The 24245-nt window shown below is 36.8% G+C and overlaps 1 protein-coding gene and 1 long non-coding RNA gene across 2 annotated transcripts in view; one reads left to right on the top strand and one right to left on the bottom strand.

Annotated features, from left to right (window-relative positions):
• The window catches only part of LOC143341755 (lachesin), a 91132-nt gene extending 68124 nt beyond the window's left edge, over positions 1-23008 (top strand). Inside the window, exons 5-10 of the mRNA XM_076764908.1 lie at positions 823-906; positions 4929-5052; positions 10094-10231; positions 10344-10463; positions 12930-13097; positions 15488-23008. Coding sequence (XP_076621023.1) covers positions 823-906; positions 4929-5052; positions 10094-10231; positions 10344-10463; positions 12930-13097; positions 15488-15783 — 930 coding nt within the window. The 3' untranslated portion in view covers positions 15784-23008. The remainder of the gene's footprint in view (positions 1-822; positions 907-4928; positions 5053-10093; positions 10232-10343; positions 10464-12929; positions 13098-15487) is intronic.
• The window catches only part of LOC143341757 (uncharacterized), a 174540-nt gene that overhangs the window by 106848 nt on the left and 43447 nt on the right, over positions 1-24245 (bottom strand). The window lies entirely within an intron of this gene.

Genomic DNA, 24245 nt, shown 5'->3' with positions numbered 1-24245 from the left:
GATGAAATTATAACTGTGGGGTTCTTTTACAATTAATACGTTGTATATAAAATTAAACTGCATTCAACAATTTTTATTAATTAAAACTACTTACAATTTGCAGCAAGCCTGGTCCTTTAAGATCAAAGACTTGATCTAGCAAATTGATGTTAAAAGTCAGTACACTTTGAAGCGAGACAGCTACCGTTTTTAATCTCGAACTGAGATTATGCGACTCCATCCTTTTAGAAAAACATAAACCAAGTCAGGGGAACATGGTCAGACAGACTCTACTCGAGCCGCTGGCTCGCATACTAAGCCGCTTGGGTGAATGGCTAACTACATTACTGTCACTTCACGGTATCTCGTGTTTATCAACACCATTTCACGAAACTGCCAGGACGAAACTTGCTTCTTACTCGCTCTCACTGTTCCATACTGTGATCTCGATGTTTTCAAAGTAAAGGTTCGCGAAATGGATCTATTGTCGGACATCCGACGTTCAGGTCGGGTCGAGAAATATCGATTGGGACGGATAGGGATCCCGAAAATATGCTTATACATGTTATATTTTCGATACATATGATGGGGTCATGTGCAAAGCGTACAAGGTGTTATAGAAAATGTGAGACATTTTTTGAGAATCACTTTTTCGTACCAGTATAAATCGAAATGTCTGTTACCATGTCTCAGAGACGGTTCAACCAATTTCCTTCAAATTTTAGAAACGTATAGATCACGAATATCGGAATTCATCCTCAAATAGTAGTTCAGATTTTGAGAGTATAAATCGATTTTAAAAATTTGAAAGCAATATAACAGAAAACAAATTCTTTTTTTCAGACAGGCATGTTGTCGATCGTGGTGCCGCCAGATTTCATTCCTGAAGAGACATCAAGCGACGTCATGATACACGAAGGAGGACAGGCAAGTTAATATTCAGCTTTTTATTATGAATATTGCAACTGTTAGCTATGTTACATTCTACTAACTGAAATAAATATAAACTCTACAATTTTTAAAATCTATTTAAAAATAAGTTTTCAGAGATGCTTTATAAACAGAACATCGACTATGTGTCTAGCTACGATAATATTAAATTTCTAATAATCGTGATATTTCGTTCAGTCTGTCGTAATATTTAATATTTGCCTTTCGCGTTCAATTTTTCCACGTCAAAATCATGAATCGTATAGATTTGAAGTTCACGGCACGGGAAAGAAAATCCTGTAAATATTACTAAAACGTTTCAATAACCTGTTGCACGTGTGCGTATCGCAGAATCGCGTGCTTTCGAAACGTATGTCTAGCATAATGCGCAAATATTTTCCCTTTCCTGGTTTTCTTATCAAAATTGATGGTGCAGCCCCTGCAAAGAATATTACGTTTTGTTGAGAACGGACGACAAAGTGCCTTGAAAACCGTCTATATGTACTTTCTTCTAAGGCGTATCACGATATTCTTTTCGTCGCAGTACGGAATAGTCTTGCCGCCGCTAGACCCGCTTATAACGCGGTGAGATTTAGTTCCTGCGAATTTCAGTAATTAAAACTACTTCGCCTACTAAATTTCGCACGAGTACAATTAAAAAGCCACGGAGAAATGACGACGTAACTCAGTGTAATATACGTACATTTAAGGACCGAAGTATTTATGCGACGTGGGGGGAAAAAACTACTCGCGTTACCTCTTATTTATTGCGCACGAGAATCGATTATGCCAAGATCGAAATTTACTTTAGAATTATTTCGTCACCGTACCAACACGAACCATAATTCGGTCACGATTAACCACTTCTTTTTCAGTAATTTCCAGTAGTTTCTAATTTTCCGAATAGCCCTTATCATTTCTAACTATAGTTATTTCAACGAAGCAATTTAGCTTGAAACGAGATAAACTAACGACTTGAGGAAACTAATATAAATTAATGGTGGATATAAAATTTCTATTATAAACTTTGGATTATCTTGGAAAATCCGACTCGCCTGCCAATGGAGTATTTGGTCTCGTTTCTCGCCACGAAGATACTTTTCCGCGCGCGGAGAGTTAGGTTTATCAAAAATGAAAATTTCAATTCCAAGCAGAGCGTGTGAATTGGTCGATGGAACGACACTCTCGTTCGATAGACATTGAAGTAAACGTACGGATGCTTTTTCATTCCAACTATAAATATTGTTATTAATGGCACGTAGTAGCCAGTGTGCTTTCCACAGGCTGGCCCCCGTGTTTGTAAAAACATCGTTGCGTGCCGAGATTTTCCTTTCGTTGCGGGATACGTTTCCTACTTTATCTGAATTTCAATGCGACGGGGCTAGAACTTTTAAACTCGTTTTCTGTATCATCCCACATCTAGGATATCAGTCGGCGGCCTACCAGTGTCCTTAATTTAAAATTGATAAGGTCGTTCGTGAGGACCTTACGAACCGACAGAATCGAGGAAACGATCATTTCGAGGGAGGCTTCCTGAGAAAATCTTCTTGTTCAATGTATTCCCCCGAGAATGATAAAATCCTCTAGTTAGCTGTCGACAAAAATCTCGAACGATCTTTAAACTGTTCACTTTATTTAACTAGAAATTATCGTGCTGATACGTAAGATGGTGATCAGTTGCATTTATAAGAAGAAATATGTACTCGTAACCATATTTTGTCCTCTCAAGTGATCGTAAGATGTTTAGAATGTTAGTGTCTTTGACGAATTTCTCTTAAGAGACATAATACGTTCGTACACAGTGTTTTATTAACGTTACGGAATTCAGCAGAGTGCAGTACACTCGCTACTTTTTTAATCACAATGTACATGACGTCTATTTTTTTTTTTACTTAATGGACATAACGAATATGCCCGCAAGCGGTGTGAAACTTTCGCCGCTGTAAAGTGCTTTCTGCGCAAACAAACTTAAGAGAATAAAATTGATTGATAAAAGGAATTGGAAACTTATTCGCGATGATTCTTAATCACATGTACTTTTTTAGTGTATTATTGAAAACCCAAACAAAATATAAAATACTTGTGAATAGAATTAACTCCTATTTATATAAAATTAAAGCTATAAACGCGGTGTACAGTTAAATTCATCTACTCAGTGTTCCAAGAATAGAATCCTATATATTTCTGCTTCTATTACTAATTCATATCGATGGCAGAACTACTAATGCTTACCAAAATTTAGAAAACTTCAATACCTAAGTATTTATGTATAATCTATGATCACGGTATTATTATAATCGAAGATATAAACAAGGTTAATTATTTTGTATTAATTCAGAAGTAAAAATAAGAGATAACGAAAGAAATCTGTGTCTAACTGCTTCTATTGAGCATTCTTAAAATACGATTAATTTTCCTTCTTAAAGTAAATAAAATCTAACCGTGGAAACGGAAGATTCTAACGCAAAGTAGATTATTTTCTTATATGTACGACGCAGTTCCGATCGTTTCATTTTTATCAATTTTCAATAGTCGATTTAGTTTTATTTTTCTCTTTCTTGCGGAACAGCGTCCAACGATTAAATCGAAAATTTACTATTGTTTAATGGCGAACTGATTGAAATTTGATTAAGGGGAATCGATATTCTTTCAGCCAATAAAGGAAAGTTTATCTCGTTTAGTGGAGCGACAGAATTAAATTACAGGAGAACCTCGATTATTCCAAGTTTCAGCTCTTTTATTCTCACAGTGAACAGTCGGTTCAAGATCTGCTGCATTTGTACCCTCCTTTTTGAATTGACATCGCAGTCTTGCTGATAGTTACGACTCAAACAGAATATCATTCGCGAGATTAAACGAATATCTATTAAAAACAAATATTATCTAAATGTTTAATTATTTAGCTTAAAAAAAGATTGATGAATGATTGTCTTGTTACGTTATAAAATTAATTGATCTTCATTTAAAATTGTTAAATGAAAATTCATATTTATATTAATATATCATTCTCGAAAACTTTCCTATGGTTTTACGTCGACGTTGTTTATGAATTCCAAAGTCGCTAACCCTTATAATTCTCGTTGTATCTGGTGGCTGTAATACTTTTACTCTCTTGGGATCGTTATCTTGTTGGAGGATAAACGAATTTCCATGATTCAGACTTCTCATGCTTCTGTATAACCTATGTAAATATGCAGCTTCGTGTGGTTTTTGTGAAGTTTTCATGGGATTAATAATTTATGTAGAACGTTTTGGAAAAATGTCCATTAATCTTTCATTTATAAAAACAACGTTCTCGTTTTTTCGTACGAATCCTACGGATGCAAATTTAATAATGAACGTGTCGATTTTATATATGTTCATTTTTAATTAATACACATTTGATGCTTTTTCACGAGAGAAAATATCAAATTATTAAATACGTACATACAAACTTGTAGTGAAGTCAGATTTCCTTTCCTCGTACTTCTCAGTGGTCCTAAACAACCAGTTTATTTCGTGCGGAAAATAGCAGTTGTGTGTAAACTCAGACAAAGTTTACTTTGGGGACCATCATAAATTGGTTTTCTGAATTATGTAAATAATAAAAGTTGCAGCATCAGTCTCGTTATTTTGCCCCGAAATTTGTATGCATAACTACTGTTTCCAACGAAAAGATGAACCATAGTATTCTAATGCAACCACGTGACGTATGACAGAAATACTTCAAACTAGAATACTCCTCGAGAAACGACCGTGAGGTGTTTTAAAACGATTCCTACGATTTTCACATCCCCAACAATTTCCTTTACTCTCCCGGATCAGTTTTTTATTGCTCACAATATCGAGGCAGTATTCGACGACCAACATCCCGAGCATAATCTCGAGCTGGTCGAATGGTCTCTCGCGCGGATAGGTTTCGCGCGCGTATCCGTAGCTTAAATTTTTCCAAACATATTTATACGTGACCCAGCATTACCGCGACGGCGGCAATAACGAAGTCGATTCTCTTCATAATTCTGGTTTCATAACACGTACAGGTGAAGTTAACGTGCCATGCAAGAGGCGTGCCCCCACCCCGCGTGTCGTGGCGTAGAGAAGACGGGCAGAACATTATAATTCGGAAGCCATTTGCAGGAAGCGCCTTGAACCAGAAGTCTCACGGTAAGATTTAATATAGATGACGCTCCTACTATTCCGCTTATATAACATGGAATATACAATTATGTTTCCCTTGAACGCAGTCGCTGGATTCGCTTGGTATTTTAATTTTCTTATTTCGCCCTGGCCGCTGGCAGGCATGCTCGAAACTGTCTGCGGGAAACGTAACTTTCTAGAAATTGTTAAGTAAGGCTTCGTAAACGTGCGAGGAATCGATAGAATTCCGCATTTTTATGGGCCACTTTTATAGTCTTTTTTTTTTAAATCCTTCTAACGTTCTTCGAAGAAAACGAATTGTATAATTCAATTTATTTCATTTTACGTATTGTGCCTTTCAGATGTACTATGCGGATTCGTAACGCGATTGATTGAAAGATGAGGTGAAAAGTACGTTTATAAAAATTGCACTTACAATGCCTTGGAATAAAATTTGTATTACTGCAAGATTACAGACATTTTTGTTCTTACTGACGACTTGTTTCCAAACTTCTGTTCTTAAGGCACTTTTAAGAAATAAAATATTTAAGTTGATCCTTAAAACGGTGGCTATAATTCTGAAGCCACTTTCGTTACTTTTCTAGAAAATAATTTTAACAAAAATGTCAGGCAATTTGAAGGGATTCTATGCAGTGTAAAACGTACGTATAAAATAAAATGTTTTTAAATCCTGGAATGACAATTCGAAAATTTGTAAACGAATTTAATTGCTACGAAACATGCATTATTGAAACTCTTCATCGTTTTCGAGCAGTTTTGTAGTTTGATATTTGAATTCCGCATATACGTAGTAAAAGAAAAAAACAAATTAAAATGAATGTCAACATGTGTTCAACTTTTTTGCTCGTTAACAACAAATCCTTTGACTTGCAACCTGCGAGTGTAATTTATTCAGGTCACTGTAAATACATTAGAATGGCAAAACAGTTCGTACCCCCGGCGAAATCGATAACGTTCTTGAAGTGCATTTCAGATTCAAAAACAAAATTTTCAAAGCCACCATTCTCGAAAGAGTTTAAACGTTTGCATCTATTTGAAGTTATTTAGCCAGGATGAAAAACATATTTTTGTAATTCTGTGAAATATTGCAGTGTTACAATATGCACTTGCACTTGTTTTCCTTTTTCAAATCGACGTATACATTCCTTCTTACACGTGTCAATTCATCTCAGCATTCTGCATATAAAAGGACTATGGCATGGCCATTGAATACGCAATATTTTATGACATGTTTCGTATTTTATGTTAGGATATTATTTTATCCCGGTAGATACTCATACGTTTAATTTTATAACTCGCTTCCCTACATTTTCCACTATATTTTTAACTTATCTAGCAATTACACTCGCGCAAATAAGTTACAATTATAATTTTCGTGCCATTCTCTCAGGTTTTCTTCTAATTTATAAAGGCATTCTCTCCATTTTTATTGCACTTAATTCATTATCAGGCGTTTCAATCTTCCGCAATCTAACACAGTTATGTAATAAACAAAATCTGAAAAGCCAGTTGTTAAAACTCAAACCGTTGTCCTTTATTCCACCAACATTACTTCTCAAATATATTATGTAGAATTATTTTTAATAGAAGGGATGATTTCTATTGCTGTGCAATAACCCCCTCGATTCGTCACGGGGTACGTATGAAGCGAAATTGTTAAACATGCTCGCCATCGCGTCGGTGAAAACGATCGGCAGATAGCATCCATAAAATCGCGGAATATCTGATAGACAGAAACGGACCGCTGTTCGGAGTCACCCTCGCCTTTCCTCCATCGGTGTTCTGAACTAAACGACGTATTTAGTATTCGCTTCAGCATGGTGTTACTAATAGCAGGCAAATTTCAACGTACCGTAGACGATGCTGCCGGCAATGTGTATGCGAGTGCAACCCTTGCAACACGTGCTAAGTGCAGTGGCCGTAGTTACTAGCGAAAGGGATAGCTTATTGTTGTCCTACAATGGCGATAATTATTGGATATCGCGGGGAGAAGTTGCGATTCTGCCTACGAGGATTGCAGCTTGATCATCATAAGACTGCAAACTAGATTCGACGTATTAACACGACGAAATTTGGCCGAAAATTCGACGATTTTTCTCTTGGGTTATAACAGGATAAAACGCGTAACAATAATCGACATTATTCGTTGGTCCTATGCGGTTAGAGGAATCAATTGTTGATTGATGACGTTGTTTTTCTTCTTTGGTCTGTCCATGGAGATTCATACTTAATTCTTCTCTAAAGCATTATTCATTTATTGCATTCAGCTATTTATTTAGATCTACGGATTGTAAAGATTCCTCAAGACTTGTTGACGCAATGCCAGCTAGAAAAACGGCAGGAAAGCACTCTTCTTTGTTAATTTTCCAGGGTCCGCGTGCGCGCAAATTCTACGTCAAAGTCAGTTATTTGCACGCGTATTTTATTTCTAAACAACCCAGTTGGCTTATGCTTGGGTTTTGTTTTTGAAGCAAGCTCTCCCCACAAAATAAGTAATTGAATATCGCGAGAAGGTTGGTACTCTTAATTTAAAATTCGTAAAGAAAATTATTTATGATTAAACGAGATATAAAACTGTATAACGTGTAGGCTTTGCCCTGTTTATTCAATCAAAGCACGTTTCACAGAGTTCAATTTCTGTTTGAAACTTCCTCTTTAGGAATGTGTTTACAACATCCACTGTCAAAAGTATTCGTGTGTTTTATAGATGACTTTGATCTATGCCATTTTTCAAATGGAGATACGTTTCCAATCGTTACAGATATTGACCAATTTATCAAATAGGCAGCATCGTTTACGGCTTTTTCTCAAAGAGAAATAGACAGATTTTAAGCAGCTAACATAGTTCCAGATGATTCAGAAAAATACTTTATTTAGACGCTCTAGAATCAGTCATTTAAAATTTAATTTCCTTTTATCAGTGAAAATTCTTTACTTTTGAATGTCAACTTTTTAGTCGACTATTAAAGAGTATCGATTTTTTTCTAGTTTTGGTACATACGCTGCAATTGTGTACGTCACCAGCAAACCTCCAGGCAGTTCGACTTGAACGTAAACATCGCCTCTTCCTCTTGCTTCAATAACGTTGTCATCTTCGACTTCAACAACATATGAATGTTTACTTTCCTGGCTGGTACTGAATATGACAGCAGGAAGATATTGCTATTAGTCAAAATTTGACAACCTCTCTATTTTTTGTTTACATTTTTCGATATTTTTCTTTCTTCTTTTATTGTTAAAGCTTCTTATCAATCAAAGTCTTCTTTCAAAAAACTGAGCAATACGTTCATGAAGAGCGTTCTATCTATCGAATAACGTTATTTTACATTTCAGAATTATTTTCTTCCTTTAAATTATATTTACCATATACTCTCTAGGTTAAGAGAGTCTGTATGTGTCTACTACTTTGGAAAAATCGATTCTTTTGTTACAGTTTCTCATATGATGGTGTCTTAAAAATATGCTCGTAAAAGATTTTATTAAAATTTGTAAAAATAATGAAGTCATAAGGGTTTTATCGCGTAGGTGTCAAGTATACTTCGTACACAGCAGATTGCTATAGTAAGACGTTTCAAGTTTTTTTGAAAGTAAAACCATATTTTCAACTTTGAATTTTCGAATACAAAATGTCTTTTAAGAATGCCAGTTTCTTGACAAATTGTAGCTGCTATACTTTTGTAATTATCGGTGTTGGTTTTAAATCTGCGACGTAATGCAGCCTTGTCAGGAATTTAAACGAAACGCGATGATTTATGATTTACAAACTCATTAATTAGCGATTTTCGTTCCAACGGCGAGTAATACAGCAGAATCACGAAAGTTCGTTATCGAGGTGCAATTTCCTACAGAATTTGTGTAGAAGTCGTTCGAAAAAGTTAGCGATTCCGTTAAATGAAATAAAAGAGCTAAATATAGATGTAACTTGCTTTAATCTTCGAGAAACTAATTAATTCGGTCAATATCGCTGTCGTGAAATTATTGGACATTAATGAACGTCAGAATTTGTTTAGAACAATTATTGTAAATGTAATTCAGGACAATAGTATTCCATTTAAAAAGTAACTGGTACAAAGTACATTCGATTCAAGAACTCAGTGGGCAGAAATTTCTGCAACCTGATATTTTATTCCAATGATATTTTAAACAGAAGTTCCGGCGCAAAGCATTGCACGATTGCTAATGAAATTCAGGAAACCCAGTTTACGTTGCAGAAAGTAAACAATCATGTTACTCGCTACCCTTACGTAATTAAATCACAAATTATGAGTTCTGCGAGCAGTCCTTACAATCTAGAACTTCCGGAAAATCAATGATTTTGCAAGTTCTAGGTTGAGACGCTCTAAGAATACCACGTGAGGATAGCTTCTCCGTTTGTTCGCAATATACTGGAAACGAGAACGAACAGGTGTAACAAACTGTATTAGAACATTCATTCTATCTCGCAAACTTTTTCTTGTCAGCTATTCGTCTAAATACATTCAAACTTAATTATCGTAAGCTGAATATTTAAAATACAGCGGAATACATTTTCTTTTCTCAAAAAGTATCAAAATTTTGATGATTGTTCAAGAAAGAAGAATTCAAGAATATTCGTTTACTCACATTTGCCTAAGAATTTTTTTCTCGAAAGTGGGTAGGAATTCGGGGGTATGTCTAATGACCAAAAATGATTGTAATTGACCCCTGCAGCCGAAAATAATTTTTTTAGAACGATTTGAAATTTTTTAATTTTGTCAAAAAATTTCACACTTTCTCGAATTTTTTTCTAAAAAGTGGGTACGATTTCGGGGGTATATTTATTGACCAAAAATGATTGTAAGTGACCCCCGCAACCAAAAATAATTTTTCCAGAACGATTTGAAATTTTTAAATTTAATTTTTTAATAATTTTTTAATGAAGCGTCAATCAAGAAACTGATATTCTTAATTGTCGTCTTATTTTGGCCTCTAAAATCTCCTTTTAAAATTTTTTCCAGGGGTGGCCGAACACCCTGTATATGTTACCATCGAATTAAACTAAATCATTAATCATGATTATCGTCTCTAGTGTCTTTAGTGCCCGAGTACCAAGGCGAGGAACTAAAGCTGACGAAGATCTCGAGGAACGAGATGGGAGTTTATCTCTGTATCGCCAGCAACAGCGTGCCACCGGCGGTCAGCAAACGTATTTTTATCAACGTTCATTGTGAGTAATAGTGATTGAACCGCCAGATCATTTACCGATTTTCTTCGCCGCGAGCGAAGGAAATCGCTCGTCTTGTCCGACTACAATCCCTATCTGGGATTCTGCTTCACAGTTTCGCCGGTAATTCATGTACCTAATCAACTGGTCGGTGCTCCTCTTGGTACAGACGTGGTCTTGGAATGTTTTGTCGAGGCTTCGCCCAAGTCCATTAATTATTGGGTCAAGGATAGCGGTGAGATTTCTCTCGGATACTTAGCTCCTAGTCTGATACGATGTTCCTAGAACTCTGGCACGTATGCTTTTATTCGTTAAGCAAGTATATCCCACCACATTTTATTGCTCCTTGTATGTCACTGTTTTAAAGTCACTCTTTAACGCTTGCTTTATTTTTAACACAGACACGAGTATATTTTTAACAACCAATTAAACAAAATGTACAAGAGTGTGTAAATATCAAGGAACTGTACCTTGAGTAAGTAAAACTAACTGATATAAAATTCAGCGAAAGAGAGAGAAGGAGAGAATAATATTTTCGTTCTTAGATTATGCAATTAAAAGACGTTACTTCCACGATTATACCAAATTGCTCGTTATTTTTCGCGCAGTCCTTTAACGTTATACCACGAAGAAAGACGGGCGCGCCTTTCCCTTAAGAGGTTTAATATTTCCGCGCAGAAGTTCGCAAAAAGTTGCAGACAAATGCGAAAGTGAATTACTCTTGGCCGTTCGCAAATATATTCCTGGAGCAGTTTGTAGCCTGTACGAGTAGACATGCTTTCGCTGTAGCGCAACTTCTCCGGAGTACTTCGTCCCAATGCACTCGTATGTAATTTTCACCTCGCATGGAAAATCCTGCGCGCCTTTTTCTCTACTGTACATATATATACTGTAAATATATATATGTATACATATATATGTATATATGCATATATGACAGTTTCAGAATGTAATAAGGAGACACGACGCGCGTTTAAGAAGTGAATTTTCGCATATTTTTATACGTCTCTGCGTATTCTCCAGCTCGTTTCCAATATTGTCGACGATCTCGTACATACGCGCGCATTAAATTATATTTAAACCACTCATGCATTGGAGACGATATGCACTCTGCAACATTTCTTGCAATAGAAATTGTTTAAGAATTCTTTTGAGAAGTATACAGCGAAGGTATTATTGCAAAAATAAATTCAAATAAACTTGCATCGTTCTTATTAACACCATTGCACCGTTAAAATATATTACATTACCCATCCATCTGAGGAAAATACATTTTCGAAAACGGTTAATCAAATTTTTGTTTCCCCATTTATATGATTCGTTGCATTCACTTTTTCGTCGGTTGTGTTTAATAGGACACGAATAAACTTGATTCAATGCTTTCTGTCGTCACAATAAATCAATAGGAATTGTTCAAACTTCTATAAGTATACAGCGTGAAAGTAAATTGCAAAATAAACATGGAAGACATCCTAAATAGTAATAGTTATTATGCTCATTAGATAGAGGATGAAATGCCCTTTAAAATGAGCGTTCGAACGAGTCGATAGCTTTATTAGTTCCGGAGATATAGCGATTTTAGTTTCGCGTCGATGCGGTGGCTAGTTCCGGAAATATAAGAGTCGGAAGCGTTTGTTTACTACGGCCTTGTCAAGGCCATTGACCGCACGTGACTCGGAGAAACTAGGTCAGTCGGCCAGACGGTCACGAGTCACGTACGAGAAAGAGAGGTCCAGCGCGACGCGTCAGACGGAGACAGCGATAGTCGAATTAAGAAAAATTACCTTTTACATAAATTACGATATCTCGAAAACGGATAGTCCGATCGACAAAAACCAAAAACCATTTCAAAGAGGAAGGTTTACCGCTGCTAACAGTGTCTCAATTATTAATAAAACACTAGTAGTTTCGGAACTGCACGCGTCTGAACTTTTAGTATTTCTAATACGCGTTAATGGGCTTTCGTACGCCCGGGGACAGCGAAATAGTGGAAATTGAAAAATTATCCCTTTACATACATTACGATATCTCGAAAACGGAAAGTCCGATCGACGAAAACCAAAAGCCACTTTAAAGGGGAGACTTTACCGCTCCTAACAGTGGTTGAATAATTAATAAAACACTGGTAGTTTCGGAACTGCAAGGATCTAAACTTTTAGTATTTTTAATACGCGTGTGCGTTACTTTTAAGATAACCCTCGTATTTACTGTTCCTTCCTAAAGGAACCAAAGCTATTGTGCTGGTTTATAGAACATGACTGGAATCCCTCCGAAATATAATTCCGGCGCAAATGCTAATTTTCTACCGCGAGACAGAACGTTTATAAAATGAAATATGATTTGTCCTTAAATGTGTGAACGCCATTGTATACTCATAGCGACGCGCAACTGCCTAAGGACATAACGGTACGGTGGAACCTTGGGTCAGGTTTCTGAACAACAGCGACGATTTTCATTATTCTTGAATCCCTCTAGCACGAAATTTGTGAGCATGCTGCCGGGCGGGTAAAAATATTAAAATCTTCAGAAAATCACCCTACTGATATCGTTTTTTATTTGACTAATTGCCAATGGAGGATATCATTCATAGATTACTATTACAACATTGTTCCTTTGAATACATTCTATCAGCCAATTTACTCTTCCGTCCATCTCTCCTTTTAAAAGGAATAAATTAAATGAAAATTGTTGTTTTTTACAGCGATGATAATATCTAGTCAACAACACGACGTGCAAGCGATCGTGAAATCGCAGTTCGAAGTTCGAATGGTCCTAACCATTCGCAATTTGCAGAAACACAACGTTGGAACCTATAAATGCGTCGCCAAGAATTCACTTGGCGAAGTTGAGAGCAGTATTCGATTGTACGGTGAGTGTGTATTGCACAAATATTTTCTGATCGGATTTATGACTTTACTCTAGTCCAATATATTTTATTTACACCATTACGACGATCTGTTTCGCTCAGCTTTTATATTTTTTGCAAAGTTTCATTTATTCTTAACGAGCTGCTCACTTTTGCATTTATTTTCTTCATTTTTCTTCATGGAATATAAATTTCTAATTGGATCCGTCAAAAACAAAATATATATGCCTTTTAACACGTTTCTGTCTAAATGACTAGATAGTATGTGTACATTTAGATTTATTCAGTTCTAAACACTTCATGACTGTAAACCTACTACAAAGATACTTCTAATTTAAGTACTTTCTACTTGGGTAATCGTTTAGTATGCACAACATTACAAACAAAGCTTTGACTGTTCTACTTGAGCTGTACTATCACAGTGAATTTATGTCGAGAGGCCTGTTTGAAATAGTGAAGCTAACGACAGCCATACATGATACTAGTAATAAGGCAATAAATAATACTAACTATAATGATACAAAATACCAAGAATTACACTTGCATAATAATGTTTTCGTAGCAAATACAGAACGAAATTTAAAAAAATGCACAAACGTGATATCAAGACGTTGAACCACAAATGTTTATTTGAACAAATTTTTATCCCAATAAACTTTTGCTCGTGATAGACGAATTTTACGAATAACGAACGTCGATTAACAATCTATCTAGATAAAATAGTTTTGTCTAGTACAGATTTGTTTCACGAAGGACAAGCCGGCAATTAAACCTGTGCGATCGTAGCTGCTTCGAATAGCGAAAGAGTTAACAATTCACAACATTCGAGGAGAGGTCGGGCGATAACGAGGCGAGCTAGCGGCGGTAAACGGAGAACTAAGCGAGTAGGGCTCAGTCGGTTGATAGCTGTTGCGCTTAGCGGCGGATATCCGTCTCCGGCCGGTGTTATTTCACGGCTGATACGTAGCAAGGCAGGAGGTTAACGAGTCTTTGCGGAAGCTCCACGTGGAAATTGTTGCCCCGGTACATCTTCGCGGCGCGGTGAGTCCCCTGGAAGAGTGATCGTCCTGCGATAGATACAAGAAACCCTCTAGCTCGCGGCAAACACGCTCGCGTTTACAAGCATCCTCACTTTGCCGTGGAAACCTCCAAGGATTTTCACCGGCGTCAGAGCGTCTGGCTTCTTTCGGTCAATCCTCATCTTTTCGCATACGATCCCAGGGATCTTTCAATCAGGTCAGACCACTCAAGGGAAACACAGCCGGGACCCGCAGCACTCTGTTTGAAGGATCTCGCGCGGCTGTGTCCTTCGTAAATTGTCACGAGCGTCGCCGACAACCCGAGCCCCCGCACACGTCTTGGGAATCAATGTTGTTTCGCGATACCGAGATTTACTTATTTCCCGTACAACCTCTCGTCGCGCGTATATTCTCGTTTATGCCGTAAAAGCAACCGCCGATGCTTCGATGACGCGTCGTCAAAGAATAAAGGGAATTGACTTTGAAATTTATTGCGTCGGTTGCCAGAGGACGAGGAGTGCATCGCGCGGCTCAGACGAGCCGTAGATCGTGTTTCATCGAACACCGACAAGAATGGTAAAAGGGAATGACGTGAACATTTGATATATTTATTTAAAAATTTTCAAACGAAGTTCGACGAATGGCTGAAATTGTTTGGAAGGATATTTGTCCCTGTACGGACTTGTAGAAACGAATTTAATTTTTTAAAAATATTATTCAGTTTGATGAAAGCTACCTTTTCATTGAAAATAGCTAGGGACCGTTTCCTTTTAATAACCACGTCAAAAAGAGAATTTGTTACGTTCGAAAATATTGATATTGAAAAGTAAGCGTTACACTTGGGTCTCTCGTTCCTCAGCCCCGGGCCTCGCAAACCTTAATTCAGCCCTGTCCCTCAATCCCGTCGCCACTTTCATCGAATGCTGTCGTATTCTGATCTGTCGCGTAAACCAGTAAGAGACGAAAGAATTTCCCTCAACACGGTAACTGGCAGGAGATCTCCCAAGCCGATTCTTTCATTTGCTAGACTTTAGGATCGTTCAGTCGACGGGTTAACGATTGAAGCTAAAGCGAGTAATTTCGCTGAATCGTCACCTAGCTGCTAAGTTCGAATACCGAGGATCGAGTGCACTTTGATCGATTCCATTAAATTGTTATAGCAATGGAATGCAAAGTGAGCAACGAGCGGAAAAAGAGGAATGTAGGAGTGGAATATAAAGAAAAAAAGATAATAAACATCAGAGGAAAACAGCTTTCACATCTATAACTCCTGATAACAATAAACCTACGTTTCTAATGTTTAGAAAACATTTAGATCCCAAATGCAATCCGTGGATCTATTAGAAAATAATGTTTTTTTATCGTCTGTTCTAGAAATTTCAGGACCGACGAAAACGCAGACTGTGGCTAGGCCATCTTTTTACGACGAGGAGGATGATATCGTTTATGGTTCCGCGGAGATGGACAAAATGGAGAATAAACCACTGTCAGTGGACAACACGATCAATGGGCACATGGGTTATCCACCGATGGCGACTCCAGCACCCACTGTAAGAATCGGCAAGAAGAGGCCAACGATCAGCATGAGCTCGAACGCGATTCATCATCCATCCTCTGATTCGCTTGTCGTCGTTTTGATGCTGATCGTCGTCCGTCATAGATGCCAGTGAACAAATGGACAAAAAGGTTTGATAAATATCTGTTAAATTGAGATTATAACGACAACGGGCGGAAACGGCTGATGGTGTGCTTTGTTTCTCGGTTAATTCGGCGCCGACGAAGTATCGTCTTCCCTGAGTGGCTTATTCTTAAATCGTAGTTTTAATAACGAAAACGAAAAATATGGCAGAAATACGTGGCGAGTCTGAACGAAACGATATATTACGAGCAGTGAGAGGGTACGTACGCAAAGTGAAAAGTTCCGAATCAGACTTCCCGAACAGAAAATACATATGTAAGACTTTCAAAGTAAAATTCTTTTTCCTTTTTAAGTAATCGAGCACACGTTCGTAGGTAATGATGCAAATATCAAGTAACGAGAGATTCGTGGAAACCTGAATTCCTAACTTCTAGACTAGGGAAAATATTAAATGAGAAATTAATTAAAAATTTCACGAGATATAAAAAATAATGAAAAATGTGCCAGTCTCGTGAGCACTTAATTTAAATAATTCGACAAACTTATGCACAAACGAGAGCTCCCTTGTTCGACATTGTTTAATCGAGGAGAAATCATGGACGCTGCTTGACTCGACTAAACAATTAAGTCGATACGCGTTTAATGTAACTCGTGCAACTTCCACTAACTGAGAATATTTGCTTTAAGATAATTTTGTAATCTGTTCTCGTCGGTTCGAAGACGGTGAAAGTTCATTCCGCGTATGTACTCGACGTAATCGACCTCTCGTTGCTCGACGCCCAATAAAAATGATACTGCGCGAATCTGGGGAGAAAGTAAATGGCGAAAAGGAGTCAATCTTTGTGGCTTGAACAGACTCTAGGTTCAGAGAGAAGTTATTGAAAAGCAGCGCTGATAGATTGCGCAGAAAACGAGGGCGTTAGGACGAGAGGAAATAAGAGAAGGAACAGTAGGACGGAGAAAAAAAAAAAATTAAAGTCCTGGCAGTATATACATATATGCGCGAATCGAGCAGCCAGGCGCGTACTTCTCAGTTTCAGCGGCAATAAATTCGCGTGATGTACATATACGCTTGTACACGTACGTATGTATCATACACACACAAAACACATACATACATACACAAAGGCTTGCACGTGTACATGTGTGTGCATATTGACACGTCAGGGTAACTAAGATATCTGTATAAGTAGAGCTTGTCGTAAGCGGCAAAGCGTAATAGGGTATATCGCGATTTTTAATGACTGTCGGCAGCTTTTTATGTGTGGAGCAAAAGACACTTGGGCCTAAGCCAGGTGTTTTAGCGGATTCCTTCGATCGGACCAAGCGATTTTAACGATCGGATCGAGCCTTGATCGGAAACGTGCGATCCAGGTGTTACTCGTGTTCTTACCAAAGTTCTACGACCGACTCTAGTTGGTTTTTAATTAACTTCCATTGCATTCCACTATATGATTTTCATCATTGCTTATCGATCCCTTGCCTAACGATACAATCTTTGACAAATAAAAATGTTTGAATAAATAACATAGGAACATGTATTGCATTGAACAATCAATCATGCATCATTTCTACCGCAAACATTTCCAAACATTGGTGATCAATAATAACGTTATCGATAAATTCATTAACTCTAACAAGTATAATAATGAGTGTATGTCTATTTACCTAAAATAAGTGTACTAACATTATAAACGTACGAGGTTTACAAAAATAATCATATAACAATTATTTCATATGCAACGAATTACACAGGGACACCAAGCTCAAGAGAATCTTTTCAAGTCATAGTAAATATGTAATGGAACATTTGTTAATCGATCGATTTAAGAAACTTCGATTCCCACGATCGCACGATCCACCGATCAAGGCAAACGCATTCGTTTGTTCGTTCTGTAGGGCAGGGGGCATCGCAAGCGTGTTCGATAGACGAGCGAATTTTGTTTTCTAGACGATTTTAGTTGAATAGGAACAAGTGGTACGGGGAATGAGCGCGAAAGAAAGAAGTACTAATCATATTTTTGTATTTCTAAATGTCGATAGCGTACTTGTGTTTTCTTGTTATTCGTTTATTTGTCAAACGAGGAAAGTCCGGTTTAATCTTTATTCGACAGCGAAAGGAAGGGAGGAAGAGGCAAAGAGATAAAAGGCACGGAGAACTTGTACAGTTAGCCGAGAATCCTGCGATTGGGGATTAAACCGCGACAAGTTTAACGTTCGATTACGACGTCATCAGACGCTTACGTTGGCGTCCAAACGTCGATGTGTATTTAGCGCTAAATAAATGAATGTCCTTCGGGTTCTCGGTTCCTCGAGCCGAAGATAACTAAACATGACTGGTGCTATCGATATAGCGAAACCTCGATTTAAAGGAATCTGATTTAACGATTTTATATAGACACATTCCTCTATCAATCAGTTCTTCCACGTGTTATTTTAAAACTGTATCGTTTCTTGACGAAATCGAGGTTTTACTGCAGATTCTTTTCTCATAGAGCCTGTGAAAATAATTACTATACGATTTTAGAACAGGCTTTTCTTCTTAAATATTGATTAAGCGGGAGGAACGGAGGCAACCTAAAGGAATTCTGGAGCAGCAAGTTCAAATCGTCCATGACTTGTGGTAAATAAAAAAATTCTACAACTTTGGAAAAATGTTGCAAACTCAGACCTTAAGTTTGCAACTTTAGATTCTGTTTACTGAATCGATATACGTTTCTATCTTTTATTTATTAAACCGTCGGACGATGTTTCACATTATTTGTTTATCTAACAAAGGATAAGCGACAATGTCTGATTTCGATGAAACGTTTCTTTCAGCTTCTAATAAGATATAAGCGACTGAGAACGAAAGTACCAAATTTCAGTGTTTATTCGTGAATTTAACGTTTAACTCAAACACGTTCAAACTAACTTTCAGATGTTAGGCATCCTCTCCTACTCTTTCCGGTTTTCGTGGTATCATAATACCAGCTGATGCCGTACTATACGATGCACACCCAACGCGAATGGCTTCCCCGAAAATTAGTGTAACGTCTTTTGTTTTATGAGCGATATGACTACCAAGAACCGTAGCGACGCATGAATTATTATTTATGTTGCACTGAAAAGTGAGAAGTGTAAAAAGTTTAAGGGGCAAACTTTATCTTCGACGCGTTGTTAACTAAGGTTTTTGACTTTGACACAGGTTGTTTCATAACTTGTCTTATTTATAACCGTTTACATCTGTAGGAAGGGCTCTGGCCACTTTCTATCTAAATACAAGTAGAATTTCTCAAGGTTCCAAACATTTGACAGATTTGTTCAAGTCAAATCAATACTAGCAATGGACGTTAAATCTCAGGATTCTTCTCTTACAATTTTTTTATTTTATTCTCTATTTTAATATTTTAAGAAACGTATGAAATGAATCTCAAGAAGAGTTCTCTACAAGGGCGTGTTCTGTCCGACTAATAAAGTAGAGACTCAACTGCAATCTGCCTGGAAACGAACACATTTTTAAACTACGAACGAGTTTACTGGTAAACCTAGTAACATGTTTGTGAAGTGTCATTGCAATCCTTTATAATTCATCCTAGGGGTTTATTATTAGTCTGGCTGTCAAGGCAGGCTGCGTCGAATAAAGAGGGAGAAAGTATTCGGTCATCGTTAGAAAGTATATGAGCGAATCCGGCTTTAAGGACTACGCGAAGAAGATCTTAGTTCCTTCATAAATAAACACAACTGCCCGAACATCTGGCACGGACGTAATTCATCGCGAATTAATTTAAGGGCCAAGCCCCTCTTTCTTCCCCGTTTTCCAGCCGCTATCCCCCTTGTCTTACCTTCTTACCCGGCACTGGTACTTTCATTAAAGGTCTGCCGGCGCCATTTGGTAGCTCGCTTTATGCTGATTTTATTTCTTTTCTTTCGAGAACTTGAGATCCACGGTAATTGTGCGGTATTATTACCCCCGCGGTGGCGTAATGGCCGTGTGAAATATGGCCCATCGAACCTGGCCGTGCTGCACCTCGTGAAGAGGATTTCACGGTTCGCTAAGAGTCGTCGTCGTCAGCCACCGGCCGCGAGCTTCGTCGTTGGAATCGTTTCTGTTCGCGGAACTAGACGGTAGTTTTCGAAACGAGTCGCGTTTCACTCTGACACGTCTGAGAAACGATAGAAAATGACCAATTGCAGCACGGTAAGTTTAAAAAAATTACCGGAAAATATCGATAATGTTTTCGAAATATATCCAACGCGACGTTAAAATTTGTTTGAAGCACGATAGGATGCCAGATGACTATTGCAATTAAGAGATGTCGGATGAATTATAGTATTAAGTTGCAAAAGTCTTCTACTATAATTAAACGTCATAATTGAAGACTATATCGCAGAGTAAAACCTTAATCGCGATGTCCTTGCACAAGGCTAATTATTTACTTAAACAACTTCTATAACAACTTACTTTGAGATTGAGTTGCAAAGTACTTTATAATGCAATCTGTACCTCTGTCATTTTCTGTGTAATTTTCTCTTCTCGCTTGACTTTGTAACAAATGATTTTCAAAGCTGTGAAGCGAATGCATTATCGGATATATTCTGCCGCAAGGAATTAATACTCGATTCTTTCCCGGACAATAATTTCGTACGAATTTTCTTTCCAACGAGCACGATATTTTTAATTTCCCCTGTGTCATGTACGATTTGAATACACGGTGAAGAATCAAATGTAGCAATACACTTCGGAAACGAACTCGAATGCTACTTTTGGAAATTCGACTACCACTTTCTATATCTACCTAAACATATCTCTCTTCATAACTAGGAACGTAGAGGATTATTATTTTTATCTAGTTAGATATTTGTAAAGAAAGATTGGACGTAACGTGACTCTCGACTTACAGGATATCAATGGTAACCCTGTTGTGGTTGATTTTCATGTCTGACTATTCACGTTCTGTCTCTACTTTCAGATCTTCGTGCGAAAACAGAGACAATACTAATATGTGAATTTGACATAACTATAACAAATTACGCGTAATTCTGTAAGGCAAAGAGTCATCGATAAAATAATTACATTGCATACGCGGATGCATCTTTTACTATACAGTTAACACAATAAACTGATTTTTATACATTATATTATAATTTACACGAATCGTTGTTCCACAATTTTTATACAACTAGCAACAAAGTATGTGTTACATGGAAGATAATTAATGTAATGCATTGAACGTCGAAGAATGTAGTATCTACAACATGTTGAGTTACTGTTGAAACTATTCCTTATACTGATATTACTGTTCATGGCGTAAATGTTAAATACTTTACCATAAACGTTATTAACACTTTTAATTCTTGTTCCATTCATGTATCACTCTTGTTCCTATTAATATAAAATTTTAGTATCGTTGCTTAAAATTATTATACTCTATTAAAACTGTTTCTACTTTCACTGTTATTATTACAATTTTTTGAAAGGGAAAGCAAACTGAAAGTAAAGCTCCTACTGTCATCATTGCTATTTTCAATTTCAATCTCTTGGATTTCAATGTTCATTTCTCTTTTATTCGACTAACATACTGCTCGAAAACTTTCCTACGATGCATGGATTCCCAAGGAAATTTGCAACAGAATCTAGCAAATTTTATTCACAAATAAAGAACAGAAATTTTAGGTTCATTAATAAACGAACTTCCGTTCAAGAATCATTCGTAAATTCATTAATAAATTAGAATCCATTGAGAAGGTAGTTTACGAATAAATCTAAAATTCGTATTCGTTGTTCATGAATAAAATTTACTCAAATCTGATCTATGGGATATACGAATACACGAGCCTGACGTCTCTGAATCGCCTTCTACTGAACTTTACGTCAAGATCGATCCAACGATCACCGTCACAATTATGCTTCCAAACGCTTCTCCGATTGAAACAACAGACAATACGAAAGAACTGATTTCTAACCAAACGAAAGGAAATAAAAAGATAATTGCACAGTAGGTTCTAATTAGAAGTGTCGTTGCACATTATCGCAATGGATTTTATTCATTTTCGAACCGTTCGTTTGGCGCATTAATATCTCGACGTGCCATAGAGATTCCGGGCGAAAAGATTGTACAGTTAGTTTCGTTAGACCGGTTCCTGTCACCTATCAAAAATTTTCCACTAATTTTTTCGCGAGACCACAGCGCGAATTTTCTTTTCCAAAGACTCGAACTTGCGATAGAATTGTACAGTAGCTTGTACGACAAGTCTCGTTGGTCAGCGCTGCTCATTTCTCACCTTTTGCCGTTCTGGACTTATTAGTAAAAAAAAAGGGAGAACTTTGACAAGATACATGCGATGTAAATGACTCCACGGCTTCCTTATATGAACATTTCTGTATTCAATGAATGTTATGGTACAGTGAACGAACATATCTAAGAAACGAAATTAATGTAACTCTTCGATATGCAGGTGTCTTTAGTGTTTATTCGTAATGTAAAGAAAACTTTTTCTTTGTCGATTAAATACTGTGGATACTTTTTCCCGAAGTAGAGCGCTTAAATGTTGCCTTAGCATTTTGCTCAGATTTTGTTGGAACACTTTTTTGTTATACTAAGTCACATTCTAAATTTACCATTGTGTTAACCGAACGATGGCCCATTGCAGGCATTGCACACAAAGTTTCTGTAGAGAATTGATCGAATTCAGATAATCGTTTAAAATGTATAAATAAAAATTTTGTTTATAAGTATTATTCGTGTGGATGTATCTGCTGGGATCATCGTTTGGATTTTTAAAATATCGATTTTTATATTGTTAGAATTGTTCATAAAGTGAGTTGAGAAATGTTGAGGAACATTTTATGGGTGCTCAACGAATCATTATACCGTTTCCTTGATAAAGAATTTTACACGAGAACGTCGAGTAATTTGCGTCTTGACAAATGTTATATTTAATGTCACTGTTTCGTTTCTGTTCAATCGCTTCGAAAATAAATGAAGCGTTTCTACGAGCGAAAATCGTTGTTTTGTTGTCAGCGAATGAGGGATGCGAGATAAATAATTTGTTCTATAAATGAAACGCTGCATGGTTTTCTTTGTAACCGTTCGTTCTGGCGGTGCAATGTGTGTATATTAGGTGTACGATAATTGTATACACCTGCCCGTATCATGATAGATGACTTCGATACGCGAAGTCAACGAAAATCATCGATAAACGCGAAATTGTATAAAGACGAGACGGCGTAAACGGAATCCTGTAAATATTTGTGAACATATTGTAGTCAGTATCACGACGAAATAAAGATAGAGCTTCGTGTGGCATATGAAGCTGTACGATAAACATTATTTCTCGTCTATCGTCTTCTTCGCTTAGTTCACCTGCTTCTGTAGTTGTTATTTATTTCACTAGAATTCACTAGAAACACCGAAAAGAAATTACAAACTTAAATTTTTGTGATCGAATTTCGCGCGAGATACTGGGATTAAATTTTCGTATTATATTCAGGGAACACGGGACAAATTTCTGCATTAATATTTATTAAAATGGAATCCCTATATGAAAATGGCATCGACATATTGATTAATTTGAATTTCTGGGTGATACTGTGGCTTGAACAACTTTTTAATGAAAAATAGCAACGTGATGGTATTGATGCATCACAGAACCTTTCAAATTTGCGTTAACAGACTTAATCTCAATTTCTATAAAAACAAGTGCTCTGTCTCGTTGTTTTTCTTTCTCATTCAGAAAATTCTTAAGGAATCTCTATAGCATACTAACTTGAAGTTTGTAAAGAAAAACTGAACGAAGTCGTTCGTTTCTTTAAAACGAATATGAAATTTTATTAGAATTCTATGTTAACTTTCGCCAGCTAAGAGAAAAGAGGTAAGTACCGCTTCAATTATATTTAATCTGTTAGAGACATCCATAGAAATAAATTTAAACATTGCTTTTTCTTAAACAATTAAAAGCAACTGTTGAAATGCATTTCTTCAGTTCAAACGAAATTCGTTCCGTATGTTTGTATTTCATTTGCACAATTGTTCTCACCTTTTCTCTCTCATATTTTTCATTGAAATGGCAAAAGACAATTTTAAGAATTATTTCCATTCGGTTTTAACCATAAACTCTCATACGTTTTCTCTACTTTGCATTCCACCTGGGATCCGCGTATTGATAGGCCGATATTGTTCAGCAATTTGATATTGGATACACATGTCAAATACGTGCTTCTAAAGCAAAGCAAGAAAACACCCCGAATCTTTGGAGGTGAACGGAATTTCGCGGATGTTCCTTTACGGAGGGTAAAACCTCCACGGATTCTACAAACATTCCCAGAAAAGTAAAACTTCTACATGAAATGAAATTAATCTCATGGCAGTATATCTCTGCAACTTTAATCAACTTAAAATGAAGGAATTTATTGATTGCAGACGAATTTTAGAGCCAAGTATCAGTAACAATTTTGTACAATGATATCAAATTAAAAAATTTTTTATATTCCTAAATTCCTCGACTTTTTTT

Source organism: Colletes latitarsis, chromosome 5 (genome assembly GCF_051014445.1).
Source record: "Colletes latitarsis isolate SP2378_abdomen chromosome 5, iyColLati1, whole genome shotgun sequence".
Lineage (NCBI taxonomy): Eukaryota > Metazoa > Arthropoda > Insecta > Hymenoptera > Colletidae > Colletes > Colletes latitarsis.
Note: the sequence above shows the minus strand (reverse complement) of the source record. Positions and strands in the feature narration are given on the sequence as shown.